This window comes from Pteropus vampyrus, unplaced genomic scaffold (assembly GCF_000151845.1).
Source record: "Pteropus vampyrus isolate Shadow unplaced genomic scaffold, Pvam_2.0 Scaffold2, whole genome shotgun sequence".
Lineage (NCBI taxonomy): Eukaryota > Metazoa > Chordata > Mammalia > Chiroptera > Pteropodidae > Pteropus > Pteropus vampyrus.
This window is the reverse complement of record NW_011888783.1, coordinates 18,795,729-18,808,550: the sequence shown is the minus strand read 5'-3', so window position 1 is coordinate 18,808,550 and position 12,822 is coordinate 18,795,729. Positions and strand designations below refer to the sequence as shown.

Here is a 12,822-nt window from a genome sequence, read left to right as displayed (position 1 = left end):
ATAAGTAGAAGGAAAAGTCATGGAAATACCATGAATCAAGATGAGAAAGAATTCTTTTAACTAAGAAAGACTTCTTGGAAGAGATTTAAAAAAAACAAGGAGGGAGAGACTAGAGAAAATTGAGCATTCTGGGAGTAAAAAGGCCTTCTAAGCGAAGGTCCACGGTACTGGAAAGGAGAAGGAAGTGGAAGTGGGATGATTAAGTGAACAGGACACAGAGGAAAGGACTCAGGGCAGAGAGAGGGAAGCAAGACGGAAAAATGATGGGGAGCTGCTGAGTGGAGAGTGGGTTCCTGATGCTGATCTCAGTGCTATAGATTGTCAGGGTGTGCTTCTGAAGAGAACAGCTTCAGGGTGAGAAATTAAAACGTGAGCAGGGGTGTTAACGATAAATTATAGAGAACCAGGAAAGATGTTCCCAAGGAGTCTTGTGGAGCTGTGTGTAATTAGATGCTCAATAAATACTTTTACATTCTCTATTTAGATCTGGCATTTATTTTGAGATAATTTTTATATAAGGTTCGAGGTTCAGATTTATTCTTTTTCGTAAGTATGTCCAGTTGTTCCAAAACCATTTATTGAAAGGACTATCCCTTTACCATTGAATTGCTTTTACATTTGTCAAAAACCAATTGGTTATATTTGTGTAGGTCTGTTTCATTGATCTATGTGTCTAACGCTTCACTAATACCACACCGTCTTGACTCTTGTAGCTTTTATAGTAAGTCTTAAAAACAAGAAGTGTGATTCCTCCAACATTATTCTTCTTTTTCAAAATTGTTTTGGCTATTCTACTTCCTTTGCCTATAACTTTTAAAAGCAACTTGTCTCTCTCTCTCTATATATATATGTAAAAAACCTGCTGGGATTTTGATTGGAATTGCATAAAATCTGTAGATCAGTTTAGGAAGAATTAATATCTTTACTATCAATTTGGATCTTCTTTGATTTCTTTAATCAGTATTTTGTTTTCAGCGTGCAGATCCTGTACATGTTTTGTTAGATTTACACCTAAATGTTTCATTATTTGGTACTAGTATAAATTTTATTTTTAATTTTGATTTTCAGTTGTTCAATGCTAGTACTATATATAGAAATACCATTGATTTTTGTGGACTGACCTTGCCTCCCACAACCTTGCTCGCCTCACGTGTTAGTTCTAGGAGGTTTGCTTGGTTTGGTTTTGGTTTTGTAAATTCCTTGGGATTGTCTACATACAGTCACATTGTCTGTAAATAAGAACCTTTATTTTTCTTTCCAACCTTATGCTTTTTTCTCTTGACTTATTTGACTGGCTAGGACTCCCTGAATAGAAGTGGTGAGAGGAGACATCCTCGCTTTGTTCCTGATCTTGGAGGGAAAGCATTATCTTTCACCATTAAGTATGACTTTAGCTACAGGTTTTATGTAGGTCCCCTTGTGTTTGCTAGTCCCTCTATCTGGAACATTTTCCCCCCAGACATATCCATGGCTAGCTTCTTCATTTTCTTCAGGTTTTTTTTCCTCAAAATCTACTTTTCCTGCTTACACTTGTCAAAATTTCAGCCTACTCAATATTTATATCCCCATTCTCTATTTTATTTTTCTCCTTAGCACTTATCATTACCTTACACACTACGTACACTTATTTATCTTATTTATTGTTTATCTTCCTCCACTACAGTATAAGTTCCAAGATAGCAGGGTTTTGGTCTGGTTTTGCCATTTCTGTATCCTCAAAGTTTTGAACAATACCTAGCATATAGTAGCCACTCAATATGTATTTGCTGAATAAATAAGTAGGTAGTTGAACCTAATCTACCTACACTGCATCTGTTTGCATTTTCTGTCTTCATTCTAATCTAAATGATCTATCCCTGCTCTTATTGCAAGCCAGCTCTCCACTTATCCTCTGCATTCCTTCCTTACTCACCTTCACAAGGACTTTGATCCTCCAATTACTATTCCCCTCTTATGCATTATATTTTTATTCCTCTCAATCTGATCATTCTTATCAACATAGTAACTCCATCTTTTTGACTAGTTCTTATATGTTGAATTGTATCCCCCACGAAATGACTGTGTCCTCACCGGTAGAAGGGGCAGAGGAGCTCCCTGGGGCCTCTTTTATAAGGGCACTCATCTCATTCATGAGGGCTCTGCTTTCATGAATCACCTAATCAAGTCCTAAATACCCCACCTTCAAATATCATATTGGGGGTTAGGATTTAACATATGAATGGCGTTGGTGGAGGGAGACACAGTCAGTCAATAGTACAGGTGGAATTAATTTTAATAATATTTTAACAGATCAAAAATATTATCATTCAACATGTAATCAATATAAAAGTTATTGTGCGATCTTACTTTTTTCCTATAGCACATTTTAATTTGGACTAGCCACATTTCATGTGTTGGATGATGTGCTATAGAGAATTGCTGCTACGGCCACAGAAGTGCCTCGTTCCTGCTCTCAAAGACAAATGCAGAAATGCCAAAGAGATTTTCTTGTGGGCTCTCTCAAAGAAAAGAAATTCTTGTTTCTTCATAAAATAATATTTTATTGCATACAGACTTGACTTCAGACTTTTTGCAGTGTGTGAGAAAAGTCATTGTTCTGGATTTTCAGAGTTCTGGCATAAGCTTTTCCTTTCGCTCTCTTTGCAGAGATAGAAAGGTCCCATTTGATCAGTATCAAGAGCAGTGTTTTCCAAAGTGTTTCATGAAACACTAAGTTTGTGGGATGTGAAGAGGTGTGAGGTGAATAAGAAATTTCCATGGTCAAAAAGTATAATGAATACTGAGTCAGAAAATCCAATAGGTATCTTTATTGCAGAAATTCCAAGGGATGGCTCCTGTGTACAGGGCATCTGAAACCAGTAGGATGCTTTTTTTAAAAAAGCATCTTGAGGATCAAGAGTCAAATGGGATCCACTAAGGCAATGCTGATCAGAGAATTTTCTCCCCAGGGTCTTTTTTTTCCAGGACAACCTTCCAGCATGGTCTTAATCCATTTCCAAAAATTCCTCATGCTTTCCTAGCTCTAGAACCCTGTTGCTGCTATGTGTTTAGAAAACTAAAAATAACCTTAGAAAATTAAAAATAAGAAACTAAGATAACCTTCAATGGTGAGTCATAATAATGACTAATATTGGGTAAGTTAGTATCTGTTATGAATCAGATCCGCTGTCTTTCCCCCACACATTTTAATACTTCTTTCATAGCTCCTAAATGTGACAGTGAATGTACTTTTTATTTTTAAGTGGCACTTCAATTTAGAGTTATTTTGTTTTATTTCTTTAATGACCCTGTCAAGTACAGTGAATATGGCAGTTTTGATTTTTCAAATGGTCAGAAATGCAGGAAAAACAAATTCTACTTCTCTCAGTCAGCATCCTTCTCATTCATAGAAAAGAAATATGTTCCCATTTAAGATAAAAGGTTTTTTGCTTTTATTCCATAGCTCTTATTGGAGAAAAAGTCTCAAGGCCATTTATAGTTTATTAATTCATTCCACTATAAAATTTCTTTATTATGGGGCTTTTGGGTCATTCCCCCACCCCCACTCCAACACTAAAAGATAACTCGAGGCACTTCAAATCAAATAAATTAGAAACAAAGCCATTATAATTATAATCTCTCTACTTAGAGATGGATCACAACTTAACACTTTTCCCCAGGAATTTGGGTCATGTTAATAGAAACTGTATTTTTCTCTTTAGAACACAAGACCAGTTTCTAACAGTCTGGTCCATATGTGAGAAGCATATAAAAGTCATTTTGCTCTGGTGCCAGCGTGTTGTATGCAAAGAGAAGCTGTAAACCACAGCTGTGTGGAGTAACAATTGTGAACTTTACTGGTGTGCACATGTGAGATGTCAGTAAACTAAAATATCACTTAACTGAACTTGAGAGTTGGAAAGGGGAGAGAGAAACACTAAGATTTTATTAAGGTTTACATTTAGCAGAATGGTTCCATTCTTTGCATTTTCACAAGGGTAGTTCCATTTACACAAAACCCAAATCAACTTTTTTCCAGATGATTAGAGTTGGCATAGCCACAGCAATAGTGATTGCTGAGTGATCAATGGGATCCCCATACAGTTGACTTGGTTTGGTGTGTAAATGATGAAAAAAATCCAGACATCATTAAAATCAGTTGGGTTCAATCAATCTGGCCAGGCAGCAGTCCCAGCAATTACTCAGTGGTCTACCTTGAGTATCCTCAAAACCCCTGAAACAACCACGAAGTCTTTAATTAGGCCATGCTCATTGATGGGCTTTCTCAGCATCACTGCTCAGTGCTCTGCATTGCAGATATCTGTCCTTGGACAAGAGACTTGAATACTCTGCCTCAATTTCCTTCTTGGTAAATTGGGGACATGGCGCATAGGATTGTCATATTAAATAATTCATTTTACACACTTAGCACAGTATCTACTACATTGTAAACATTCAATAAATGTTATGTAAGTGTTGTTACCTCTTTTCTGATCCATAGCAGAGGGACAAATATAGGATACAATAAGTGGATTTCTCCTTTATTTCCTTATCTCTGATGAATTTTTAAAAAGACAATTGATAATATTACTACTTTGGGTTTCTTTCCTTCCTTCCTTCCTTCCTTCCTTCCTTCCTTCCTTCCTTCCTTCCTTCCTTCCTTCCTCCTTTCCTGTTGAGAGTTTGTGATTCCTGTGTTTTAAAAACAGTATTTTAAGAAGATAAACAAGAAAGAATAAAATAACCCCCAAAACCTTAAATGCTTGGGTTATTTGCTTTTTTTCTGCTCATCTAGCCGAAGATTTAAAAAGTTGGGTATTCTATAAAACTCTGATTAACTGAAACCCTAATTAGTAACATTTTTGTAAATCTCAAAATATGTGCTGAAGAGATTGTCAGTACACTGAGTCAAGTGATTTAGCTTAAGCCAAAACTCCTTGGCCAACTAGGATCTCTAGGTGTTCCATGTGGCTCTAATCAAATCTCCTACACCAGCAACATCAGCATCTTCACTCACCATTGATACTGTTAACTATCAATTTAACAGGAATATTTTATTCCCCAAGCTCATTCATCTAGCCTTCTGGATGATGAAATCCAGATACTAATAAGGCAAGTAACTTGTTCAAGCCCTCTTAACAAGTAAGCAGCAGTGCTGAAGACAAACCCCAGGTGTTTTGACCCCAGAACTCACAATCTTTACCACTTCGCCTCTGCAATCCAGGCTTCAAATAGCTTGCGCAAAGAGTCTAAAATATGAAGGGAGCATGGTATGGCCAGAGAGTAGCAAAAAGTTTAGGGTATGTGGAAGGAAATGAGGTGAGTTGTGGCCTGCCCTTGGAGGGCCTTAGATGTCATGTTAAATAAAAATTTAATGCTACATTATTCATTGACTCATTTATTCACATATATTTATTGAGCACTTACTACGTGCTAGATATATAATGCTAAGCACTAGATATATAGTGGTAAATGGAATAGACTTAGTGCCTGCCCCCTTGGGGCTTAGACTTCAATGAGGAGCTACAAGACACAATGTTAGATTCATGGGTAGTTTTCAGTGTTGCATCAAAGAACATCTTTGGCTTTGAAAGAGACATTCTCTAGAAACATTTAAACCGTAAATCTATTTCACTCGGTTTTATTACTCATCCATGGTGCCACACTAACATTGCACAAATGGTTCATTGCTTACTTCAGTGGAATAATGAGTTATAGTGTTCTTGAATGACTGAAAGAAGAATCCGTGATGCTGAAATTTGCCAAGAGATGGAAGAGATGATCTATCTAGAGAAGGCAAGGGTAGAAATTACCTTAAATGTTTTTCTGGTGCATTGGAGCATTTTCAGTAAACTTTTTAAAGCCTCTACTATGTGTATGGAATGTTGCAAGTCTTATAGTAGGTGCTGAAGAAATTTTTTTTTTTTTTAATTAATGATGAGACTGGAAGTACTTAGTGCCTGGATTTAAAGAACTGTAACCTTTATAAGGAATCAATCATTTTTAAAGATAAATGCTGTTATAAGGTAAATATTTGCATTGACCTAAAAAGCCTCAGACACGAATGCCCTGAGTAGCTACAGCCTCTATAATTAACATAGAATTGTGATGCTTGTAGAGTTCCTTCATCAGAGAAATAATCTTGTCGGCCTTTATTCTCAGTAGATTCTATTCTTTAAAAAACAAAATCAGTAATTAATTGCATCCCAAGTTGGCAGGATAAGACTTTAATTTAGAAAAAGTTTTGAAATCAAACAATTATTCTGGATGCTGTATCACAGTTTCATAAAGCCAAGGTCTCAAAAAAAAGCAATGCTCATACTTAAGAAAACTTACATTAACTTCATCCTTCAACACCATGACACATACAACGTTCAATAGAGGAAGCTTTCTGGGCACTGCCATTTTATAAATTAGTAAAAACGAACAAACACACAAATATGTGTACGTGTGTGTGTGTGTAATGAGAGAGTAATTTGGGTGCGTGAGTATACAGAAAACCTACGGCAATGTAGCTTAGATTTGAGTAATGCTGGCCAATTAGGCATGTTGTAAGTTTTGTTTCCTGTAGAGTGTTGCCTTCCTCAGTATGCCTCTCTTTATATTCTAGATTCTTAAGTTACTATAGCTTTTCTCAAAGATATACACCCGAGTGTTCAAATTAGGTCCTTTCAAAAAGGAGCTAGGTGATATGGAATAGTCATTTTTTGAAAGAAAGCAAAACAATTGGTATAAGTGTAAATTAGACTTGGATACCTATAGGTCAAAAGTTAACTTTGAATGCTTTCAGAGACTCCATAGGAAAAAAGATTTATATAAGCATCTCATGTTTCAAAATGGCTGGTATTTGCTAATTTGCAAACTGATAGAAGCATAATTTTTTACTAAGAGAATAAATATAAAGATGTTGAAGATAAACACCTTGAATTACTTAATCTTAAAAACATTTGCGAAGAGAGAACAAAAAACTATCTTATGTGCTAAGCAAGAGGAGTGATACAAAAATCAGAGATCTGAATAAGCTCACTTTATCCACAATAGCAAAGTGAAGAAAGAAGATTAACTGAAAAGAGACCACAGAAACAAAGCCATTGCTAATTGCCCACGGTGATCAGCTGTGACAAGAGCGTTAACAATTATAAGCCTAAAAATAAGTTACTTGCCACTTCCTACCAATGAAAATATTAATGTAGGGGAGGGAGAAATTTTCCTTTACCCATCTAGGTTCCTTCAGCTGGTCTAAAAATCAAATCTACATGAAGCAGATTAACAAAAGAAAATAACCAAATTTAGTTATATACATACAGGAATCCCTCATACAAGAGAAAGTCAGAGACTCAACATATATGAGAGATTCAGAGATAGAAAGGTAAAATATATGACATCTTGAGCTAAGGAATGAGGTGAGATTCTCTGAGACTTCAGAGGGGAGGAGAGTAAATCACAGGACAATAAGAAGAGCAGATGTTCAGTAAATAGAAATTTGTGCTGCCCTGTAAATAGGTCATAAAGTTACTTCTGGTGATAACTCCTATTATTGGTGGGTCCCCAAATTTCATTTCTTTGAGGGAGATGTAAAAGTTTCTCTTGAGCCCACAGAGTCTCAATTGCCTTTAGCTCAAAATAATCCACATGCCAGTGTAGCATATCTTGGGGAAGCCTATTCTGAATCTCTTCACAAACTATGGAGGCAATTTTTGGAGAGAGAAAACATGGAAAAGGAAGGCTTTATTAAGGCATCACAAGGTACTGGTGGGACCATGGACAAAAGCTTTGTGTTCTTCCAGTGGCCTTCAGAGTACTCATCCATCTGTGTGGCCAAAGATGAGTGATTTGATACAAGCCGCCAGGGAACTCAAGCTAGCTAGCTACTACAAATGCTAATGAGGCTGAAGTCTAAGTAAAATCTCATATAGGTCAGGTAGTTGCATGTAGAAAAGCGACATGCTATAGTTTGAGACTAGAATCCTAAATTAAATGCCTAGTTGAGAGAGAATAAACTGATTACTACAGAAAAAAAATCCCTCCTTACAAGCTCTGCTCAACACATCTTATCTATTGATGGTGAGTCAGTTATATGATTTCCCTCTGTTATGTTTCCTTGTGTTTTCGATTAAGACTGAGAAAGCCACACTCAGGGCTTCAAAAACAAGAGGATGTTAACATCACATTGTGCAAGATGCCCAATAGAGTGCTTGGAATTTTAAACTGTTCTTTGGTTCTTCCTCTTTAGCATGGAAGCAATGAAAAGGACATTAGACTTGAAATTGAGAAACCTAGATTCTTATCCCAGGCCTGCCATTGACTTTAGATCACTTCTGCTCTCTGTGACTCGCTTGTATGTCAAATGAGAAGTTTGAGTAGATTGGTGATCCTCTGCTTGTGTGCCATAGCATTCTGCCATGGCATCCATGGAGAAAACCCTCTGTGGTTATGCAACTTGATCAAGATCAATGTCCAGCAATGTGATGTAAGCAGGGTGGACCTTTTTGTAAGAGGGAACTACAAGAAATGGTACAGTGTTGACCTAGTGACAAATTCTGCTTTCCTTTACATATAAATGTCTCACCTGAGTAAAGTAATGCATTTATCTATGAACAGATTAGATCTGGATTAGTTGTTGGAGGAGAATTGATAACTGAGGGTTTAGAACACAGACAGAAAGGTTTGATGGGAATATGGAGGAGATCTGTGCTGCCTGGAAGGGGCAAGGAAGTAAAATTGTTTGTCAGGGTAGGAAGGAGAGCCATACAGCATTAAAGCCTTGCTGTGCCTTCAGAAGTGGAAATAGAGATGGGAAAAGAGGTGTGAGGTAACTTGAATACATCCTTTGCAAAAATTACAATTTTGCTCAGGACTGGCCCTGATTGGACTAAAAACCACTCTATTGTATATGGATGTTGCTCTGAGACTGAAATAAGGGATTCTCACATGTCAGTGGCACGTGGGTGCTGGCAGATATGTGTGTGTGTATTTCATTTTTTTTCCAAATGGGTCGTCTTCTTGGATAGAGATTAACAGTCTGGGCTCCAGTACTTATGTGAATACATGTCATGTCATTGGCAACCATGTTATTTCCAAGCAAACTCCACCAGAAAATGTGGGGAAGGCAGACAATTTGGCTCTAAGGGCAGATTTCTGTCATCAAGATAGACCGAACTGGCAACTTCCACCAAGGTCACAGTAGGATGCAGAAAACGGAGCCTCAGCTCCACTATTGACCGAGCTAGGGAAGAAAAACCTCATCGCCCTCTTGAAACATCCTGATGATTCAGTACAGTTGTGTGCTGAGCTGACTTCCTGTTTATGAATTTTAAAGCTTAAGGAAGAAAGAAGGAGTTATTATGTTTTCCTCAGCTCTGCAAATTTGAAGTCTCTGGGTCACAAATCTTAAAAGCTCTAGTTCACATTCTAAATGAAAAAAAAAAAAATCAGTGAAAACATTGGTTTGGCTTCCTTCAAGCAGATAAATAGTCTAAAGGTGTTCATCATGCAGAAAAGTCCTTAAGATGCCAACAACTGCGAATTGGGGAAGGGATTCTTTTGGGCTTTGAACTTCCTGCACACATGATAAAGGCAAGGTTATATGTTCAGAATAGAGAGTGAATTTTCTATCTGTGCATATCTTCAATAAAACAGCCAAGAGTACAGGCTGGTCTTTTATTTACTCTTAATTTCTTCCTCCATAGCCCCTTCCATAATATATAACTATAGCCCCTTTCAAAATATATAAACTACAGCCCCTTCCATAATATATAAATTATCCATGTTTTTTTCTTGAGAGATTAAGTGGGCTGGGAACTCTCCCACTTTCCCCCTGACCATTTATTGATATCAACACTCAGAATCAAAGACAAATGCCAGGGGAGGAAGTAAAAGCTGCAGAATAAAATCTAACATCACACTTTCTCTCTAGGGCTCCTACAACTGTGTAATATTTTTGTTACTCTTTTAAGTTATCTCAATGTATCAAATCTAAAACATGCTTTTTGGTATAGATTTAGGATAGATAGTTATGTAAAGACAAACTTTTTAAGCATACAAAATACGATAGTATGTTTTATACAACTACTGAATTTAACTCCTTGCATTTTTATTAGGTACAGTGTTATTAACTGAAATTAGAACATTTCAATCATTGTATCACGCTCGCATAGGTTTGTCCCAAGTTGATTCCCTAAACATTAGTCACACAACCTATTGGTAAGATAAAGCAGAGTTAATTGCTTACCACAGTAAGCTTTGGCAGAGTCTTGGAAAAGCAAATGCAGGGTCAGAATTTATTAAGGGACTAAGTTTGATGTAAAGCAGGTCTTTCAAAGAGAGGCAGCTTGATTAAGATTGGGTAAGGATCACAACAACAGTCTACAGTTGGTGGGAACAGTGAAGTGAGGATTTTGAAATGAGAGGTTCATAGAATCATAGGGCTTAACCTGTCTGTGGATATTCTCCGTTGAAGAGTTGATGTGTCCTGGGTCTTTAGGGAAGTTCCTGTAATGAATAATCAAATGATTTGCCTGGATAGGAGACTCCTCGTAGAAGAAATTCATGCAACTAAAGACAGAAATGGCACAAAGTCGTTTTCATGTAGACGGTAAGGTGTGATTTGGGTTTTCAGTATCCAAGCTGACTGTAAGGAACATGGTTTCAGTTCTCAAGTCTACTCAGATAACCTAATCTGATAATAGATGAAATAAAGCATTTGATTTTTTTTTTATTTCCAGCTTCTTTTTATTAGCTTGTTAACCTATTTCTTGTTTTGGGAAAATTAAAAAAGGAAAATTTCCTAAACAAATGCCCACCAGCAGTCACCACTGGAACCCTGCAACAAATCCTGTAAACCCAGAGGGGGCAGCAGAGGGAAGCTGAATTCCATACATGATTATTTAAAACAGCAACCCATCATTTGGGGGCAATTATTAGAGGCGACTAAAGATGAAATCATGGGCGCTGGGTACTTTCCAAGAGATGAAAATCCTCTGAGGCAGGCAGGAAATTGCCATCTTTTGAACGTTCCAGCTCTGTCTTCAGACCACTTGTCTCTTTCCCTTTAAGCTGGAACCAGGGAAATTGTGTGGGATCATTGCAAGCTCCATTTCAGATTCTTTCTTAACCCAATCCCCACATAGGATGTAAATTCCATTAGATGCCTCTGACTTCCGTTTTCTCTCCCGGACACACGTCAGCAGTAACAGTTTTGGGAAGTGCAGGAGGGTTCTCTGGGGCATGAGGCATCTTTAGCCAAAGAGGCTGTCTAGGGGTAAAGCACTGAAGATGCTTAACATTTGAAAGAAGTGTGAACACTGTATTTACATTTAAATTAAAATGGAAACTTCTTATAGGTTATGTTTCTAAAAGGTGTGTGTGGCACATCTGCTGAGGTCTATTGTTTATTCATGCTGTAAATCCTTTGAAATGTGTGAAAATGCTTTCCACTCATTATAAAGCTCCTGCCACCCCTGGATTACGACTTTGATGTCACCAATCCTGCTTCAAAGGGTTCTTTCTGGGCTATTAATCACAGTTTAGCCTCTGAAGATATCGCCAGAGAAAACATTGGACATCTTTTTGCTAGACTTGCTAAAAACTTTGAAACCTTGAGTGTCTTATGTGTGTACAAATTGCAGCATTTCCTTTCAATGACAACTTTTTATTTTGCTACAAAATCAAATGACATTGTAGGTAAAAATATAAACAGATCTCTTTACGCACTTGGTTTGGGAGGCTGGGGATGAGAGAGGAGATGAAGGGTAGTTGGGTGGTAGCGAAGAGAGAAGAGAGTCTGAGCAGGTCACTTACACCCTTCAGAAGTAAAAGGCTGTAGGAATCAGAGTGGCCAAGAGATCGAGTTTCAAAGGGAAGCTGCTTTATCATTTTTTCTCATCTTTCATTTCTTTTTTTAACTAACTACAGCTCACAGTAGCAAGTTACTGGGATTCCCTTGCCTTCTGCTCTCTGCTTTAAGACCTATGTGAACTGTTCACAGTAAATCATCTTCTTCATCATGATCATCATCATCATCATCATCATCATCAATGTTAGTAACGTGAAGTGAGCACTTACCTTATACCAGCCGCATGTTGACAGTGCATTTTGTGAATTATTTCCTTGAATGCCTATAACAGCTCTGAGAATTAGGTAGTATTGTCTTCATGTTATAGACAAGGCAACCGCAGCTCTGAGAAGTTAATTAATTTGTTTAAGGTCAAGGCTCTAGCAAATGTAAAACCCATTCAGAAGCTTAATAACATGTATACCTCCTGTATACATGAGAAAGACCCAGGAAAACTGAATAGCTTTCTGAAATGGCCCAAGCCACCACCTTTAATATCATCTCTGACTAAAGACAAAATGTGACTGGAGGTTGGGGGGGCATGGGGGAGGGGAAGGAGGCTAGTTGTAGGAGGCGATCAGGAAGAGAACAATAAACAAGGGTAAGATTATTATGCAGATTGAAGTCCTTGCCTTCTACATTGATAAGAATTTCTAGAGATTTAGAGTCATTTTTTTTTTCTTCCAGTAGGAGAGAGGGAGACAGCCTCACAAAATGAGATTTCCCTTGTAAATACAAATGTTTCTTGGGAAAGGGTGACTTCTAGTCAGTTTTTAGAGCTTCACCATGTCTGTTGTTTCTTAAAAATAACTAACTTAAAGTAATCAATATGCCAAAGAAGCATATATTGGGGTATTTTACTTCCCTTCATTTGTAATGACCATCCTACAGGTATTAGGTAATATCTCATTGTGATTTTAATTTGCATTTCCCTGATTGTTAGTGATGTTGACACATCTTTTCATGTGTCTGTTGGACATTTGTATGTCATCTTTGGTGAAATGTTTATT

The 12,822-nt window shown here is 37.3% G+C and overlaps 1 protein-coding gene across 1 annotated transcript in view; it reads left to right on the top strand.

The window, feature by feature from the left end:
• MYO3B (myosin IIIB) overlaps nucleotides 1–12,822 on the top strand; it is a 355,967-nt gene that overhangs the window by 180,986 nt on the left and 162,159 nt on the right. Inside the window, exon 22 of the mRNA XM_023528462.1 lies at nucleotides 11,427–11,661. Within this exon, the coding sequence (XP_023384230.1) occupies nucleotides 11,427–11,661 (235 nt within the window). The remainder of the gene's footprint in view (nucleotides 1–11,426; nucleotides 11,662–12,822) is intronic.